The 20,085-nt window shown below is 40.8% G+C and overlaps 1 protein-coding gene across 6 annotated transcripts in view; it reads left to right on the top strand.

Annotated features, from left to right (window-relative positions):
• Positions 1-509: 509 nt before the first annotated feature.
• Positions 510-20,085, top strand: part of ANO5 (anoctamin 5) — a 50,341-nt gene continuing 30,765 nt past the window's right edge. For 2 of the 6 annotated variants that reach the window (XM_090140189.1, XM_090140188.1), the window contains exons 1-4: positions 510-686; positions 9,556-9,600; positions 11,993-12,063; positions 16,733-16,780. In XM_090140189.1, coding sequence (XP_089996315.1) covers positions 626-686; positions 9,556-9,600; positions 11,993-12,063; positions 16,733-16,780 — 225 coding nt within the window. In that variant the 5' untranslated portion in view covers positions 510-625. The other 4 variants (XM_090140190.1, XM_031607178.2, XM_031607179.2 and 1 more) reach the window with 4 other exon arrangements.

Raw genomic sequence — 20,085 nt, 5'->3', positions numbered from 1 at the left:
CACAACATTGTTACTTAAGTCAGAGAAATCTGAGTGTACAAAAAGCTAATCTGAAGGAAGGCTTCAAGATCTGCCCTGAAGTGAAATAAATGCACTGAGCCAACAGAGGGCTGGAAAGTACCCCTGATTACTGAAGAGATGAGAAAATGGGGTGATAGCCTGAGGGATGCAGGTGGGAGCTGGCTGTGCTTGGGGGGGGGAGGGGAGAGGGTACAAATGAACTACAGAACAGCCACGTTTCTCAATATGTTGGTCTTTTTTAGTCATATCTTTATTTTTCCTGAAAGAAAGAAAAAAAAAAAAGTAAAAAGAAAAAATCAAAAAACAGCAGTGCTAATGGTGCCCGGGCACCGCCCTAGCCAAAATGTCCGCGCCTGAGCACAGCCCCGCGTCGAGCCGCCACAGCGGGAGGAGCAGCAGCCTCCCACCGCTACCACAGCGGCCGTGGGAGGGAAAAAAGGAGAGAGGAAGCGGCGGTACAAAGCGAGCTCCCCAGGGAGAGCCCCGGCTTTCCCCGCTCCGCCCCGCGGCACTGCGCATGCATCGCCGCCCCTGACTCACCCCGCTGAGCTGCGGGAGGCGGGCGAGCTGGGAGCGGGTGAGAGCGGCGCTGGGGGCAGCCACCATGAACCGCCTGGGCAAGAAGGCGAACGAGACGCTGATCGAGATGGCCCTGTCGGCCGACGGTAGGCGCGGGGCCACACCTAGGGGCTGGGGTTGGGGCTGATCGCGGCGCCCGCACCGCGAGGGGCCCGAGAGAGGCGGGGATTCGGGACAGCGCCTTTGCGAGGCAGCCCCACCGCCGCTCCTCCGTCGGGGTGGGAGGGCTGAAGCGTTCGGAGGGGATGCGAGGATGCGGGTGTCGGCTGCGCCCTGCCAGCGCGGGGCGGGGGTTGGGTTGAGATGGTACTGTGCCGTGGAAAGATCTTTCTAAAAATATGATGGGAACCGTGCTTTGCCACCGATCCCAGAAGCGAAGACCCCCTTGCACGGGACAGCTACCGCCCCGTGTGCTGGGGCTCGGTCTTGGGAGGCGTTTCTCGCTCGCAAGCTCCGTGACATCACTTCTCTTTGGGAGAACACGTTTGGAACTCCTCTAGTAACAGTGTGGTTGCCAAAACCATCGACAGAATTGTTTGAGAAAGCAGTGCCTGTGGGTGCTACCCAGGGGCGGCCAAGTGGGAGCTCCCCGTGTGCCATCTCTGGCGCTACAGCCTGCAGGGTGCTTCCCAAGCCCTGCGGGGAGCCCTGAGTCATGGCCCGACCCGCTGACTGCCAGCACGGAGCAGGGCTCGCCTGCTTTCCTGAAGGAGCTGGAGACCGAAACGTGTTTAGTCAATATGTGGTAACCAGGCAGGGAGTGATGCTGAAAGTCAGGAATGTGAACTTAGTTCCACAGTGCTCCGTTTTCCCATGAGTGTCATGCGTTGGGCTTTTTTTAAGTTATAAACCTCGAACCTAAGGAGTTGGGATGGGTTTCAGTGTGTGAATGTGATATAGCAGCATACACCGTATATTGTCACATAACTGTACACAGTCATGCACCAATTCAGTTCACTTTTTAATCATGCACTTTTCTAAAACAGATAAAAAAACTTAATATGGGCTAAAGGGAGTGAACTTTTAGAAGCTTGCTAATGTGTTATTAAAAATAATTTAAAAAAAAAGTATGGATTTGCAATAAATAAAACCTGCCCTTCTAGCTGTGGTCTGCAAAAGTTAGCAATATGCATCTGTTACCACTGAGGCTTCTCCAAGATCTGAATGTATGCTTTGTACTCTTAAGGTAACTTCCTAAAGAGGCTTCCAGGCATAGATGTCAGGTGTGCCATCACACAGTAGTGTCTGGGTAAGGGTAAATAGGAAAAAGGCAGAAGGAAAAAGAAAAGCTGCATTTTTGCCTTAAAGACCCGTTCATATCTTGATGGTACGTGTGTATTTAATTCTGGATTGCTATTGCATTTCCTTAAACTTGAGTCTGAAGAACAAGTTGTGGGAGTGAAAAGCTACTTCCCAGCAGCAGAAAGTTGAGCGTGCACTCTGTGTTCGGAACTCATGTGCCAAACCTTCTTCTGCAGAGGAAGTTCTCTTGCTTCCTGATGAATGAGACCAGTGTGAGGTAATAACTTCCACTTTAAAGTGTGTGATTTTGCTTTTTATTCAAGATGTGCGTCATCTACCTGAATATTAAGGAAAAAAAAAAGTGAACTTGCAAAATTCCGATGTAAGTATCAAGGGAAGAAGATGCAGTATGTTATTAGGAATATTTCTTTGTGCTGCCTTTCAACATTATATTTTCTGCTTAAGATACCAACGCCACAGCTTCTGGAAGCTGGTAATTGGCTCTGTACTGTGTTTTGAGATGTAGACCCGTGCAGATGAATGCAGCTTAAGTGCATGGTACACATAAGGGGAGCCCAAATCCAACTTCTGCTCTGCAAGACAGAAAGAGGTTATTCACATTCCCCTTTGGTAGTAAGGAATTGGACTGAAGCCATGGCTCATCTAAGAGGTACCTGACAGTTCCATGTTCAAATACTCACCTACGTGCTTTGTTGTCTTGCTTGTGTTTCCCCAAATAAAGGCAGAAACATACCAGGAGAAATTGATGATGTGACTTCCAAATAGCACTTGTGCTGACTGCTAATAATGCATCACTGCTAAGGACCAAGTACTGCTGATGTTTAAGAGAAAGTTGCTGACTTAATTGAAATTGATTTGTACTCACAATATAAAATATAAGCCTGTGTTCAAAACTATAGCTGTCTTTAATTACTGAGGGAATAATAATTTTTGATCTGCTTGTAGAAACTCTGAGTGGGTTATCACCCACAGGACAAAACTGGAGGGCTAACTAACACAAAAACTCTGGATGAGTATTCCCAGGTATTGAAATAAAGCTCCAAAGCATTTAGGCATAGTTCAACATAGAAAAGGCAAGTGAGAAAATATGCCATTAGCCTCACCAAGCAACATGTAATTCCTGCATGAGATTTCTTTACTCGCAGAGGTGTCACTGCCAGGCACAGTTTAAATACATGTTGGGTATCCAACAGGTAAGCTTTGTTTAAACAGAAAACTACAGTTTGTAACAGAAAAATCTGCTTTGTGGAACAGATTCCAACAATTTGCAAAGTACCACCTTCTATATTGGCATGCTCAGTAAGATAATTTTGCTGTGATGCTATTAATGAAAAACTGAAAACTTAAATCCCAATCCACAGCAGAGCTTAAATATTAATTTTACCCAGAGACTGCATTAAAAAATAAAGATTCTTCATTGGATTTTATAAACGTTTTCTGCAGCTCAGTTGGTAGCAAAGTGGAGCAGCTCCATTGGAAGGTCTGGGTGCTCTCACCTGCCTTATTTGTCCTCTGGCAGTTACATGAGATGTTCTGGACTCTTCTGAGAGCTGAGAAATACAGGTGAATTCAGTCAAGTACAAGAGAACTGAACTGTTTCTCCCATCTCAGATGAATGCTGTTCAGCTTCTGTGTAAATAAGAAAAGGGATTTGCAGCTTCACTTATAAACAAAATGCTAAGTTTGCTTTCCAAGCAGTCTGTCTGATGTAGCCAGCTCCTAGTAAGAACTGAAAGGTGAGCTAAAATATGGATTTTTGCTGTTTGTAATTTGATCAAGTACAATAATAATACTTTTTTATAGTAGTATTTAACCAGAAGGGCGCCTTAACTTTTCCATACAGATGATCAGTAATTACTAGGACACAAAGGAAAACCCGGATAAGTTGCAATAACTGCTGAAACTGCACTTTTAAAGTTACTGCTGGCAGATAGTTTGTAAAAAAAAATATTTCTTTATACGTAGTATCTAGTTAATGAATTGTCTACAGGTGAGAACAGCAAGTCTCCTACCGTAATTGTATAGTTTAGAAAGTATACTGGTAATCTCACCTGGTGTGCAACTGTTGCATTGTTTTTCTTACATTATGTGGCAAGGTGGTGATGTGCAGTGAACTTTTCTACTGTTTTTTTTTTTATTGTTACTTAGGAGCTGAACTGAAGAGCCATGTGATTGTCAGGATGTACTTTTCTGTCTAGCAGCACCTTCAGTGCATTTCAGAATAGCTTTTCACATGTGGAAATTCAAGAAGAGGGAGAAGGGTCTTTGTGCCCTCCTGATAGGGATGCCTCTTGCAATCATAATACAGCTATGTAGAGATTTTGAGATGTTAGCTAAAGATGCAGAAAGCTGAATAAAATATCAGGAGATGTTTGTGAAGATGAATTCTTGGAGTGGTGGGATGGAATCTAGTTTGGGACTTGGTTACTTGGGATTATACTGTAGGCATGTTCATATTTTCTTAATCAGCCTCCTGCAAGAACTTTGGGCTATTAGATGTTTGGTGTTGGTGCTGTAGCATGGTGGGTGTCAAGAGAAGGTGTGCTGGTTGCTGAATTGGCTGCAGCTGCTGAGATGGCCTAAAGTAAGGCAGGCTGTGCAAATCAAAGTGGAGATGTGCCCCTGTGCAAACCGTGGTGGTGTTTTTAAAGTAGTGATTATCTTTCTTAATGTAACATAAGGCAATTCTTAATTTACCCATCTGAGCAGGGTGAGGGATATGACATAAACATCTATGTTCAAGTGTTCTTCTCGTGAGGAGCTGAGAAAATAGCTTGCCTCTGTACCAAAGTCAATTCAATACTGTGGTAATCCAGTGAAGGATTTCTGAATCTATTTATATGCATTCAGAATACATCCAAGGGTGAACTTGGATCACTTATCACACTGCACTGGGATAGAACTGGAACACTGGCTGCCTTCAGACTGTCTCTCTTTAGTCCTTGCTTTGTCAGTAGTTTATGCTACCAGAGAATTTGATTTTAGTTGGAACCGATGCACAAGGAATGAGGGAAGAAACTTCCTTAGCTCCAATATGCACAGTTGTCATCTGGTGTTCTCAACGAATCTTGTAGTTTATTGGGTTTATGGGATTTCAGTTCTTTTTGGTGAAGGGGGGGAGGAAGTTGAAATACAACAGTGTAATACAGATCTGTACATAATGGAATAAAATAAGAATAGATGAGCATCTATGGAGAGAATCTTAGGATAAGGTGCTGTTTGTAACTGGAAATGCCCTGTGATGCCATGTCTCCCTTAGCAGGCTCCCAAGGGTAAATGTGAAATTGGAGGCTTCTGGCAAGACAGCAGAATGCCAGCAAGCACTGTGGGTAAGGCTTGTGGTGCAGATAGCTGGTCTTTAATTTTCTGCACTACTCCAGAATTAGAAAAGGCGCTGTGGTTTGTTATTCAAAGAGGCTTTCTTAACTATCAGTTAGGAAATTGGAGAGCCTCTTTTTGCTCATTTACAATGTACTGGAAATATACCACACTGACAAGTAATGACAAGCAGATGTATTTCACAGGCCATCAAAAAGTTGGATGTCTGTGCTATTTTGGTCCTGCTAATCAGCTGGTGTCTACATCAGAAACCATAAGTGATGGGAGCTGTGATCTACCACCCTGCTTATTTTCTTGATTAGTAGGGAACGTTTGTGTGGGTCTTCCATATGACTTCCATGCTTACACTATCTCGTTTGAGTGAATAGAAAGCATTGTGTTGCAAACTAATACACCAAGATATTTCTATGTTATTTAATAAGAGAAAGTGAAGCAAAATTCTCAGTGGCACGTGTCATTGGAAGTATGACCAAAAGGGTGCAAAGCAGAGTATGGGGACAGGAAGGAACCAAGAATTGCAGGTGAAATTCAAAGTACATCTGAAATTAAGTGTGGTAAGCAGCTGAGGAATAGGGCCATTGGACAGAAAATGGATCATGTAGTTGTTCACGAAAGCTTTTCACTTTCTTAGTGAAGCTACGAGTCAAATATGTTCCCTGTAGTTCTTGTTGCTTCTCTCCCCACTCTGTTTTTCCCCACTATTGCTCCATCTGTAGCTCACTGTGTTGCTTTGCTCATACAGCCTCTGTAGATTTCTCATGCTAGGATGTAATGTGTGTCCATAGAATGAATGATACCTGGGGATCCCCACTGTTTATGAGAACTGCTGCAGAGGCTGAAAGAAGTCAGAGATTCCATATCACATTTCAGTGCAATCCATGAATGAATAATGATAGGAGATTTTAAATGGGCTTCTAGAAAGCAAGCCTGTACTTAACACTTTAAGTGCTTGTAATTCCCTTGAGCTGTGATGAAAAGTGATAGCACAGTTGTCCGTTCTTCCTCTGTTCTGGAGTGTGATCAGCATGCACCTGGCATTTCCATATATGTGCACAGCCATTGCTTGTGCTGCTTGTCTGCTTCTGCAGTCAACACTGATGAAAAATGGCCTTTGGCATATAAATAGTCTGAATGCAAACAAACACTGCCATAGTCCTTCACGAGCTGCCAGATCTAATGCAGGCTGCTGTTCTACCACCCTGCTCTTCTGAGGCTTATTTGCCATCTAGGTCCTAAATCTTACACGTGTAAAAATACCTCACTTTGTCCAACTACTTCTGGTCTGGGCTTTCTCTTTTTTTAATTGCGTTTGAACCTGTCAATTGGTTGACCTGTGCCATTCTGCATAATGATGGTACCTGGAAGGTATAAATGCCACGTTCCGTGCTCACAGCACATTTGATGCAGTGGCTTAGACCGGGCTTACAGTGTGGTAGTAGTTATTGCCTTAAGCACATTAAAAACGTCATTCAGGTTCTGTTACAACACTGTGCTTGTGGTTTTTTGCTAAAAACAGATTTACATAGATCTAACATGTTAAGCTTTGTGCTCTCTAATCAAGATGGGAGGTTCAGTGGGTTTTATAAAAGGAAGGCAGCTAGGAGTAAACTTTGAATTCTAACTCAGAATACCCATTTATTATACTAGAGGTTAGAACTACAGACTGTATTTCATCCAGATTACCAGATTTTATTAGTTAGATTTTTCTCCTATATTTTTGTCTATTAAAAATACTGGTTTTTTTCTTTTACTACCTATGTGTTGATAAACACCTGTTCTGTGCAATTGCCCATTTAATAATTAAACACATGATGGCCATGAAGTAGGTAATAATTGAAAGTGGTTTTTTTTTGTTTTTTTTTTAAGGGAATCATGAAGTTCTTTCCTTATGTTCCTAGTACATTATCTTGGATCTGTAAGAAAATCAATGTTTTTACTGTTTAGGAATAGCTTTAAATTTTCAGGAGCAGCTCAGTGTGTATGTATAAACCACTTCAAGCATAACCTTGAGATGAAATCTTTGGTTCAGGAGTGCAGCTGTTGCTCTTCAGATGATATCAGATGAAATAATAACATTTATTGAACTTGCTGGTGAGCTAGCAGTCTGGGTAGGTCCCAGTTCCCCTAGGCAATGCTGTCATCCAGCTTGGGAATCTAATTGGGCTCGGATTCTAGTCCCAGGGATCCCAGGGAACAGGGGTGCAGCAAGTCTTGCTTTATTGCAAGTCAAGCCTATATGACTATAAAATAGTCACTTTGTGGAATGAGTGACCTTATTCTGGATCAGTATTTCTTCAGTATGCATTTTTGTTGGTGACTCATTGCTGAATCAGACTCCCTGTGAGTAGAAATCAGTCAGAGTAGGCCCCAGCTGACAAGTTCAGCAACAATCCCATGCTGATCTTTTGGGAGGACAGGACACAATGCTGTAAATCATGTACTGATTTAGCAGTAAGTATTCATTCTCTTGAATTGATTCTTCTCTTCCCCTCAGAAAGGCAGGTTGCTGAATAATGGAGGAGTTTACTGAGATGGTATCTTTAAGACATACAGGAATCAAATTTTGCTTGACTCCTTGGTAAGGGTGAATATGACGAGTTGTGTTTATAGCATAAAGTAGCTACCTCATTTAAGTTTGTTAGTTTTACTTCACCTAGAGCATCTAGACCTCGCTCTAGGAACATGCATAGGTGTGAACTGAGGTGTCAGAGGTTTGCAGAACAGTATAATGGGTCTCAGAGTCCCTTTTACCTGCTAGTTTTTGCTGAGTAAGAAAAGTGCTATTAACATGTCTTAAGACTGGGTTCTGCTTCGCCCTGGGACCATCCAGCTCCATTTTGGTGTTCATCCTTGGGCACTGCTGAGCTGTGCTGCTTGACTTGTCCCACCTATCGGGTGACCACAGGAGGCCTTGATTTCCAACAGCACCATTACTTTTTTGTGACAACACTGAAGAAATTGACTCATATTATTAGATTTTTATAGATTAACATGTCAAAATAAACAATTTATGTTGCACTGTTTGTTTTCTTGCAAGTTATTTTAATTCTTGACTACGCTGTTAATACAGATTTTATAAAATAAGAGAATTTTTCCACTTCCTGTAATAGTGTAACATGAAGGGTAGGTCAGTCATCCATGTGGCCTTCCATCCATTTATCTCATTTTAAATGTGTGACTTTCAGGCATATCTGTATGTAATACTTCCTTCTGTAAACTGCAGCTACTGTAGTTATTTTAAGAAACTGTAATCTTGGCAGTGCCTAGTCTGTTAAGGGTTTTTGGCCCTTCAAAGTGGAATGCATAGACAAGTTTTGAAGGACAACTTGCCCATCATATTAAAACACTTCATTAAACCAAATAGGTTTGAATGTGGAATTGCATTGCTTTCATTTCTTTATCTTAAAATGCCAGTTTTACTATGTAGGAAAAGTGAAGTGATTTGGGCACAGTAAGCAAATTTAGACTACTGTAGAATAACTCACCAGTTCAATGCACAAGAAGAAATTCTTCATTCTTGCTGTGGAAATAAGAAGATTCACTTAGTAGAAATATTGCTTGTTTGTGGAGTAAGCCATATAAATTCTGACAAGCTGTATCACTCACACTTGTATTCTGCAATCTTCAGTCCCGGATGCTAATTTCTGTGAACTGTTTTGGATTGCTGTTGTTCATCTAGGTCTGTAATTGAAATAGAAGTGAACTGTAATTCTTCAGGATGACACGTGGAAAGTTTATAAGTAGATTGCCCTTCAGTTGGGTACAGTTCAGGACAGTGTATGTTAATGATAGTGGAAATTAAAATTACAGGTCATAGGAAGCTCGCTCATTTCCAGTAATGCACAGCACTCAGGACACGTTTATTCAATGCATTAGAAATAGCTATGCATGGAATTGTAAGGCTGTTGGAGACCATTCTTTTAGGTGTATGAATGATTTCATATCTTGTTACATACAGCTGAGCAAGTAGTGTCGAAGAACAAAGCAGTTCTGTTACAGATGATGGTTTCATCATTGTATCATTGCTGTTTGGATATAAGAATGTAATTTCTTGAAGTGTTTTCAAGATATTTTCTTGGCTAGTGGAAACTATTCTTGTCTTCCCTGTTGCTGGTATGGGAAAGCAGAAGCTCAGCTTATGTTGCTGAATGAAGGGCCTGGACTGAAAGCTGAGGATCAGGAGAAGCCTGCTCTCTGCCTTCTGCCTAATCCATAGTTCCTTCTGCAAGCTCATCTGTTCAGTTGTTGAGGCTTCTTCTGAATAATAGAGGAGGCTTATTAAATGTGTTAATGTTAGAAGTGGATTTGACTTGAGACTTTTGGTTTTAACTGAAGCGTTTTTTCCTTTTAAAGATGATGTTGCAGTTCTCACCAAGTTCAAGCGGTCGCGGTCAGAAGGTACCACGCTAAGCAGCATTACACCTTCCTCCTTCCTGTGCATGTCCTCTACCATTACTCTCCTAATTTTTTTTATTCTTTTATTTATTACTGTTGTTTTTAATTCTAAAAGCCTCTTGGTTAAAACTGACTAGGCATCTCCATTCGTGGTATCTGTTGCAGTTCTGGGTTGTGGCTTCTTTACTCCTAGATATGTGTTTTCTTGTCTTGCTGCCTAGGAACCTGCTTCTATGTTTGTCAAGGAGTGAACATTTAATAATGTTGTACATCTCAGCTACTCTAGGTTCTGTATTCTCTTTTTGCCTTTTTGTATGCTGCACCAGCCTTAATTCAGTTTTATTCCCCTGGATTAGAAATACCAAGAGGATTTTTTCTCACAATTTGTGTAAGTTATTAGCTGAGCTAATAACCAAAAAAAGCATTTAATAGTAAAACTCTTAATCACATTCGTTCCTTGGGGTTAAGTTTTCCCAACAACAGAATTCATAATCCAGAGAAGACGATCATCTAGGCTGTTGTAGGCTATGGAGTTGGTTCAAGTCAGCAGCACAGGTAAATGGAATGTCACTGCTCCAGGGCCAAGGTGCCTGGCTGCTTCTGCTGTGGGGAGCTGTGTGATGTTGGGGCTTTCTGCTCCTGGGTTTGATGCCTTCAAACAAAGTTGCAGTAGCCAACTGCTTCCCAGTGCAATGGGCAAAGCGGGCAGTGGAGTGATGGTGATGCTCTCTTTCTTTTTGGCTGTCCTAGGCAGCTGCCTGGTTGGCTTGTGCTTAGAGCCAGCCCTATATCAAGGTAGAGCCTCTCTACAGGAGTATTCTTGCAGAAACAGTATCTCAAGGAAATTATTCTGAATATTTTGATAGTTGCTGCTTTTTTGAGTTCTAGGTTCTTATTATGTTTTTTTTCCCATTTTGTGTGTTTCTCTTGTTTGAATGTTTATGTTGTTGGGAAGGTGACATGGGTTCTGTTCTGTTCTGAAGCTGTTGCATTAAATGTTTTCTGTTGTTGGTGTTCTGTCTTAGAGTGTAGTGTTTATGATGTAATTGGGTGGGAAAAGTGAACCTAAATTAGTTACTTCCTCACAAACTTTTTGTAAATGACTTGACACTGGTCTTGATTCTTATATGATAGAATTATTAAGGTTGGAAAAGACCAGTAAGATCCCCAAGTCCAATCCCAGCCCATCCCCACCATGCCCATTGATCACATCCCTCAGTGCCACATCTCCATGGCTCTGGAGCACCCCCAGGGATGGTGACTCCCCCACCTCCCTGGGCAGCCTGTGCCACTGCATCACTGCTCTTTCTGAGAAGTTGTTCCTTTTATGTTCTTGCACATCAGCATATACAACAAACTTTTCTATAGGAGCACATATAAAAAATTATATGTATAGGCATTTCAGGCTTGTAAAAAAAAAAAAAAAAAAAAAGTTGGTTTATGTTGTTGGTAGGAGTTAAGCTAACTGTAGTTGTTAGAAAGTGCATCAGTCTAAGCTGTGATATTCTGTCCTGCCTGAGCTATACCCACTGATGCTTCCTCACTGTCTAACAGGGAGGAGCATAAGTCCCCTGCTGCAATGAAGAGGCAGCTTTGTTGATTCCTGCTCTGGGTTGTGATGAGCTATATACAAAGCCATTTATCCTTTTCCATTTATGGTGGTGGAGTTATTTAGATACCTGATCTAGGACACTGGTCTGTCAGTCTGATAAACAGGGACAAGATTGTTTGCAAAATCTTCCTAGAGCAAGAGCCCAGCTTAAGGGCTCAGGATTGCTCTCCAGAGGAAACTGCTGACAGCGGGTTCAGCCAACCTCTTACAGTGATTTAAAGGTATTTAATATAATTTCCTTCATTATGTTAATATTTAAGTGGTAATCTACTTGGCAGACCAACTGTATTTGTGGGAAAGTCAACTTAAGATAATATTCTTGATTCTGCTATCCTGTCTCCATTATGTGGACACAATCTGTAATTGTGACGTTCAATGCCATCAATCCCTTAGCAACAAAAAACAATTTAATAGTTAACACACAACAACCAGGATAATTGAACTTTGATTACCAAAGCAGCAAAGGTCTGGGCGTTGGACCCTCATTAGATGGTAACCTGTAGGACATTGGTGGAATAATTTTTATCTTCTCAAACACAAGATGCTGATGGGTTTTGTTTATCACTGTTAGGAATGTTTATGTGACTGCAAGTTAATACATGCTGAATGTGATGTCTCATGGTGTTTTCTCCCTTCAAAGAACCATTCACATAGCTCATATTTTTCTAGATGTTGCTTTTGCTTGCTCATAGTTCCATGCCTTCTGGTTTTACTTCGCTTTCAGATACAAGGATATTTTTAAAGGCCTGTACTTACACAAATCTCTCTTTCAATGTTCTTTAGGGGAAGAAAGCAATGGACCTTTATGTGAAACCATTTCAACTGCAGGATCTGAGGCCCCAAGTGGCTCTGAGGTAAGGTACAGTACAGGATTAATGTACTACTGGTAGAATGAGAGAGAAACAGTGCTGTGAAAGAGAAAATTAGTTTTGATTAAGAACACTGCTACTAGATTCTCATATGTATATCTTTATCCATGTAAATGTGTTTTCTTCCTATAATATTTTGAAGGAGCAAAATTGTGAAAGTAGTGCTTCTACTCACTGAGGAATTTCACAACACAAAGCTTTAACAGTAGTGGAAAACAGTTTGGGACTTTACAGCACTTTCAGTGTCAGTCTTCAAAGAGGAATCACATGGTTGCTTCAGTATTTTGTTAATGGGGAAAACATCATGCTCCTCCACAAAGCCAGTACTTAGTTTTATGCTGTGTGTTACACTACTAGAGAATCAAGGCTGTCTTCCATTCCTGTGCTGTAGGTATTTTTAACAGGTCTTTATGAGAAAGCCAAAAGAAGGCAAGTTGTAAGAATACCTCTCCCTTGCAAGATGTGCGAACTGAAATGCATCACCATTTGCTCACTTCTCTCAGTGCCTCATTGCTTAATACAGGGTACACAATGAATAAATAGGGGTACGTGGATACTATTCAGTTAAGAAAGACATTAAAAAGAATTTTGGAATATTTTCTGAAATGGATGTTTTAATTTCTGTTCTCTAATTTCTTAATTGTTACTGTATGTTTAGAGGAGGATAGGAAGAGTTTTATATAAGAATAGCAGTATCTGCTTTGCTGAAGTACAGTCTTAAGTTGCCTACAAGCCCTCATCAGAAATGATATCATAGAATTGAGTGCTGGCAAAGTGTAGTTCTGTTATGTTTCTAGAGTACCTTTCCTCATCTGCTTTCGAGAGGTAAATTTAAAGTTGACCCTGTGAAGGCAGAACAACACATCCTTAGATTACACAGATCTTTGTTCTGCTAGCATGTGCACAATATCACCCACATGTTTTTTATGAATCTACCGTGTTTCATCTGTTATTGTGTTCAGTCTGCTTCCTCCCCATCTATTGTATGAGTCCCATAAGTAATATTCTTCTCCAAGAAACATTTTGTTGAACAGACATAGCAAATACTTCACTGAACCCAAGCAGACATGAGCTCAAATTACACTGTATGAATCATTGCACCATGATAGGCAGCAGAGTCTGAAGCTGTGTTAAGTTCCTTTTGAGTGCCTGTGTTTACATGAAGATTGCCCATTTCACCAAGATCTGAAAGAATTCAGTTTCATGTGGGAAAGGGCAGGAGATGTGGGAGAAAGACTGTGACTTATTTAATGTTTGGGGACATGGGATTTTAACTTTTTTCTGTGTGTTCAAATGTTACAGAAAAGGAGGCTTTTATCTTCAACATTTTCTTGGCTGGGAGGCAGTCTGCTTGCAAAAAACATATCTGGTTTTACTCCCAGATGCTCTCCAGGGTCAATTCATGCTGTATTTTCTCTTTTTCTACTTACATATGTTCCTTACCTAGTAATTTTTCTTAATTTGTTTTCAAGTATCACAAAGAAATGTCATACTAACACGTCCGTGGTTGACTTAATGACTTTCTCTCTCTAAGAGGAGACAGCATAATTTGGTTGTTTCTTCAGTTCAGCTGGCCATCTGACACTTTTTACATTTAAATTGATACTTCTCTCTGCTTTATATCACCCTACCCTGTATCCTTGAACACAGTCATTCATCAGATTTTTGCTTTCTATACATAAACTTGGCATAAATTTATACAGTTGCTCCTGATCATCTTGCTCAGCCCTGTAATCAGCCATGACAGCCTTAGTTTGTAATGATGAATGTCCTTTATATCCAAGTGAAGTGTTTCCATGAATCGATTCCAACAGTAACATGGCTTTCATTTTTTTCATATAATGCTAATCCTTTATCTTGATATGTCTTCACAACTTCAGTTTCTTCTTTATAAACCAAAAGACTCTACTTTTCCTCAGTTCTTTGCTAGCTTGCCTTTGTCATCCTTAATGCATTCCTAGCAGTTGAGTAGGCCCATCAATCCTGGCATGTGAGAAAACCCATTCTCTCTCCTCTTTTTGCAGCGACCCGTTTGAGCTCAGGTCAGTGTGCTCTGTTGTTTTGGCAGCCAGTGTGTTTTTCTGTTTTACAAATTTGGTGATTCATAAAAAAGATAGTGGAAGAGAGTTACCTGAATTTCTATCAAGTCACAATTACAGCATGCTTGTACTTTGTTTTTTTCCTCTGCCCCTCCAAAAAAACCCCATAACTTAGGATAATGTCATACTTTTAGTAATAGTAGTAGAACTAAGGTCTCCTGGCTAATTTAGAAGCAGGGAGGACTGGGTGAAGTTAACATCTGGATTCTAAAGAGAAAACATTATCCATAATATAGTGGCATATTCCTGACTTTTGCAATTTGTACAGTAAAATGATTTGTATACAAGGAACAGTGGAAGTAAAATAAAAAAGAAGGTAAAAAGCAGTCTGTGGTGAAGCCTGTCAGCATTTATGCAAAAGTCAGATGAAGTCCAGAACTCAAAAAGCAATGAAATCTGCAGTCAGCAGTGCTTGTGGTCCTTCCTTTATGATTTTGCATTTGTGCTCAAATCCGTTACTACTTTATTTTTTTTCTTCATCTGCTTCTTATTAGTCTTTTTATTTATTTACTTCACTCCCAGGGCCAAAAGAAACAAAGGGCACTTAGAGTTCAACAGACCTGGATATTAGAAGCTTTACAGCATGAATCATTTCTAGATGCTTTGTCATGCAGGGAGGCAAGGAGATCTTTTCAGCAAATAGCAGAACTGGGAAAGGGGAAAAAAGGGACGTGGTAGGAATGTTTTCAGATAGGTGCTGCAAAGGCATCTGTTTCCAATTAAGTCTTTGTGAAATCAATTCATAGACAGCCACTTCCATTAGGAATAGCCAACTCTCCTAATTCAGTCTTGAAGCAGAATCTACTAAATTAGCCTTTATAGAGTTCCTGTTCCAAGAAACATGTAAATGAATCTCAAAGATTTCAAGCAAATGGGAAAATGAATGAAATAAAAACTGAAAATCTGTTTTCCCTCTACTTAATGCTTGTGCAGTGGGAGAAGAAAAAATATAGCAGGAGTCCATTTTGTTTGATAGCATATTTGGTGGGAGATCAAAACGCAAACTCATTTGTAGTTTGTTTACATCTGTAAGAGGAATAAACGGAGGAATACTTTAGAGAAGAGAATATGTTTGACTTAGGAAGGAAGATTTTGAAGTATGAAGGACCAGGTGAACACTGCTACCACCAGTGTCAAAGTGTTTGATTTTTGGCTTTTATTTGAAGGAGTTGGGGTTATTTGAGTGTTTCTGAAAGCACTATTTAGTTCATGATCTCGAGATTATACTCTATAAAGAGAAAAGCCCTGCTGTGCAGTGCATGGACTTCAGCATGTAGTGGAAAAGTGGACTCTCTACAGGAGTTTGAATGGACAAGAAAAGGTATGCTGACTTTGAAACATCCAGCTTCCATGACTTACTAATTTCAGTTGTACTGAGAGTGAAATAAGTTCCCTAGATTAGTAGGAAAGCAGTTCACCAAAGTCTAGGACTAGACTTTGCCTGCTGAATGCTCTCATTTCACAGCTTACTCTTTCACTAAGTATATTCAAGCTCTATCTTTGAGTAAAGCTGTGTGGGCAGCTCTTCAAGGATGGTTAAGGCCATCTTATCGTGGCTGACATGGGAAGCTGTGAGCGGAAGAAGTACAGGAAGGAGAGGTGGAAGAAGAGCTGATGGATGGCTTCTGCCGTGGACATGGGCAGATCAGGAGCCTCGGGAGATCACTGACAGCCTTGGCTGTGCCTCCACTGGTTTCCAGTTTGTACAGTACTTTACATGGCTGATATTTGCAGAACATAACTGGAGGAAAATTTGTAATTAAATATCTCAGTGTGCATTGCTCCACAAGTCATAGAATCATTAAGGTTGGACAAAACCTCAAAGATCATCTGGTCTAACCCATCCCCACCATGTCCACTAACCGTGTTCCTCAGCACCACATCTCCATGTTGCTTGAAAACTTGCAGGGATGGTGTCTTCACCAGGATACTGTTGTCTTTCTTGACTACCTGGGCATACCGGTGGCTCACGTTCAGCTGGGTTTTTTCCAGTAGCAACAGTAACATGAGAGTTAGATTTGTAAATCCTGTTCAGACTGTCTTAAGATGAAAGAACAATAGAGCCATTATATTGGCGCTGCTTCTCATGTGGATTTTTTGCAAAAAGAAAAATTTCTTTCAGTTTATCTGGCTGAATTCAGAAAAGGGTATTTTTGCTTAGATGAGCAAATGCTCAGGGATGGTATCATTAATGAAGAATGGAAAAGGGTGTGTTTGCATTCAACATAAACAGAATCAAAACTAGTGTTTATTTCGCAAAATTATATGAGTAGACCTGTGTAATTTCTCTCAAGTAAAGTTTTAGTTGAAAATAAAAATAAAAAAGTTAGTGAACTTGTAATCTCTGTAGGCTTGGGATCCCCAGTTACCTGGGGAAGTAGAGTTCTGCTCAAACGTTGACTATCTGAACTGAAAATCCAACCATGATTTAGAATAACTTTCTAGTGATTTAAACTAGAAGCTACGCAGTTTCTCCTCAAATAGTTTTTTCTTTTTGAAGCGTCATTTGCATCATTGCTAACAATGTTATGTTTTTCCCATGATGCCCCTGGCAGGGTCTAAACAGCACTGAGACTACTTTACTCATCCCCGATCATCAAGTGGTAAGCAGTAAGCAACATTCATGCTTCCTTGCATGAATTCGTGTGAACGTCTTCTGTTACCATATGCCAAAAAGTCCCTCACTAAAAAATTTTCCAGTTTCAAGGCAGCCATCCTTCCAAACAAATTGCTTTTCTAGCGTGTAAAAATGGATGTGGCTTTTGAGTCTATTGGCCTCATGACCACATCATGTGATGGCTTAATTGATGAATTCAAGATAATTGAAAGGGTTCAGATGGTGGATAAAATGTCAAAATTGAGAAGTTAACTGTTGGTGAAGAAAACTGGAAAGTTTGCTTTTTTGTTATTCTTTTGGGTTGATGGGATATAGGGCATTCTAACTATGGTGTGATTAACTTGGGATCCCTTTTTATCATAACATGCAGGATTCTGAGTCAGCATGATACTTTAACACGTTTTAATTACTGCCTGTTGGTAGTAATTACCAAATATGTTAGAAAACAATCTCCGTTATTTTACAGAGGGGAAAAAAATAAGAAAATTTGTTTAACATAAGTGGAGAAGTACATGCTGAAGTGTATTCAAGTTGCTTGCTTACATGGGGCTCTGGTGTCTTCCATTAACATATATGCTCTGTTAGCATACTTTTTAGTTTTCTTTTTTCTGTTCCTGCTCAGTAGTTTCTTTCATCCAGAGAGGGTTTTTTTCTGCACATTCAACTTGTAACGTGAACATCCTGAGTGTCCTAAACTGCTCTGAAATGCATGTTTTCAAGCTTTTGTGTGTTTGGAATTAAAACACAAGTGTTAGAAAGATGCAGAAATAAAAATAAAAAGAGATAATAAAGAAGGATGTGGGGGTTCCCTTTGTTTCTTATGATGGCAAAGGTTATAGTTTCTGATGCAACTTCGTACTTTGCATGAAGCATAACTGCAAATGGGGCTGCAGAGAGTTGTAAATGCACTCTTTGGAAGTGGGTAAGTGCTTCAGTTACCTGGGTTGCTCAAAGGAAGAACACTGAAGTGAACCTCATGCAAAGTGGTCTCTGATGTAACAGTGGCTTTGTTTAGTGTGCGTTAAGTATGGAGGAGTTTGCTTTTTCCTCTTCCTTGCTCTGTGTACTTGCAGTTGTTGTGTAAATGTGTTTACAGGAGCTTTTTGCTTTTCAAAATTGTGTTTTATTGAGTGGTTACATTTGGCTCGGCAGAACTCCAGTCACCTGTAGCTGTCAAGATGTTTTGTTCTGTGAAGAGGAAAGTACATGCACACTGCACTCAAATTTGTAGTGATAGTGTTCATTCTGTTTTTAAGCTGCTGGGTTTTTCTTGCTCTTTCACATCTGGAGGTTTTTTTGCCCCATGGTTCATTTTTAAACCCCTAATTTTGATTTCCTATATTCTGCATTTCTATATGGTTTTTTTCGTTCCTGCAATGGATTGTTAGTGTATAAGTAAAATCATAGAATCACTCCAGTTGGAAAAGACCTTAAAGATCAAGTCCAAACATACTACTAACCAAACTAACAACCTTCTGCTAAATCATGTCCCTGAGCACCACATCCAAATGGTTTTTAAACACATTCAAGGATGGTGACTTGACCACCTCCCTGGGGAGCCTATTCCAGCACTTAACAACCCTTTCTGTGAAGAAGTGTTTCCTGATATCCAACCTAAACTTACCCTGGTGCAACTTGAGGCCATTTCCCCTCGTCCTGTCACCAGTGAGAAGAGACCAACCCCGCTCTCACTGTAAGCACCTTTCAGATATTGGAAGAGAACAATAATGTCTCCCCTCAGCCTCCTTTTCTCCAGACTGAACATCTCCAGTTCCTTCAGTCTCTCCTCATAGGCCATACTCTCCAAGCCCTTCACAAGCCTTGTTGCCCTTCTTTGGACCTGCTCCAGCATCTCAATGTCCTTTCTGTACTGAGGTGCCCAAAACTGAACGCAGTACTTGAGGTGAGGCCTCACCAGTGCCAAGTACAGGGGCAGGATGACTTCCCTAGTCCTGCTCACCACACCATTCCTGATCCAGGCCAGGATATCATTGGCCTTCTTGGCCACCTGGGCACTCTGCTGGCTCATATTCAGCTGACTGTCCATCAGTACTGTTCATCAGTAAGTGGATAAATGCTTTATAGTGTAATCATTCTGGTTTGTTATGGTGTGTACAATAAAAAATGAATGGTGCATGACTATCTGAATTATGCAATAAATAAATGTTTGCTTTGTGAACTATCTTGCAAGCAAGTAAATGAAATGTTGCATTTTTTCCTTGTAATCTCAGGAAGTTTTCTTACCTGATAATGTAGGACTGTGGTTATGCAATTCTTAGATGTGCTGATGGGGTGCTGTTACTGATGTAATTTAGCATTACTCATAGTTGGGGATTCTTCATTGTAGTATAACTACTGTAGATAATATTGAGATTCTGCATCTTGGATTAGTGCTCAGTACCTCTTAATTACTGAAATGACAGCTCTAAATGATCTTTCCACTCTTGAGATACACAAACTAGAAGGCAATGAAGGACACTGACCCCTGGACCTCCAGTCCCAGTGCTGCAGAGTTGGACCTTTGTGATACGTGAAGCTCTGGAGGGAGGAAGGGCTGTACTTGGGAGCTGCATTTCTTAGCATGGGCCTCTGAGAAAGCTCAAGTTTTCTGTCTGAATTTTACTCTGAAAAGTATTTCCCTAGGCAGTTCTTCTATTTGTCAAGTCCAGACATAGAGAGAGAGGGCTGAAACACTTAGTAGCAAGGTGTGTTTGGAGGAAAATTCATTTTACATAATAGAGAGTTATCCCCTACAGCGTATAACAACTTGATTTCGTTGTTATGTGAGTGACCAGAAATAGAAAACCCTCTGAATCATGAGAAAATAAACAGGACTGAATCATCTGTGCCTGGTGTAGTGGCACCTGAAGAATAGACTTGCTTTTCCGCTACTTGTAATGGAGCACTGAAGAAGCTGACTGTATTAAGCAAGGTCAGATGCCTGTTCAGGTGAGTCAGTAAGGCTAAGGAAACATTTACTACAACCTGTGTCACTCAGCTTCAGCCCAGAGCTGTTTTTCTGAGGCACTCTATTAAGGCTTCCAGTGGTCACCAGCACTTCCAGCTGCCTGCTCTCCCCTGCTCTTAGTGGTGACAGTCTTGTTTGCTTTGGACCTGGCAGAGCATATCTGAAGCCCTGTGGGAGGAGGCAGCCAGACCTGCTCCTGGAGTGCTTGGAGAGCGGTTAGCGTGTGAAGAAGTTTGAAGGGAGCTCTGTTTAGAGAACAACTGCCAGCTGGCATTTACACACTTCATCTAAATCTGTTTGGGCAGGAGTCATTGTAATATTTG

Source organism: Phasianus colchicus, chromosome 5 (assembly GCF_987193195.1).
Source record: "Phasianus colchicus chromosome 5, bPhaCol1.hap1.1, whole genome shotgun sequence".
In the NCBI taxonomy this organism is placed as follows: domain Eukaryota; kingdom Metazoa; phylum Chordata; class Aves; order Galliformes; family Phasianidae; genus Phasianus; species Phasianus colchicus.
The sequence above is the reverse complement of the archived record's forward strand: the minus strand, read 5'-3'. Positions and strand labels throughout refer to the sequence as shown.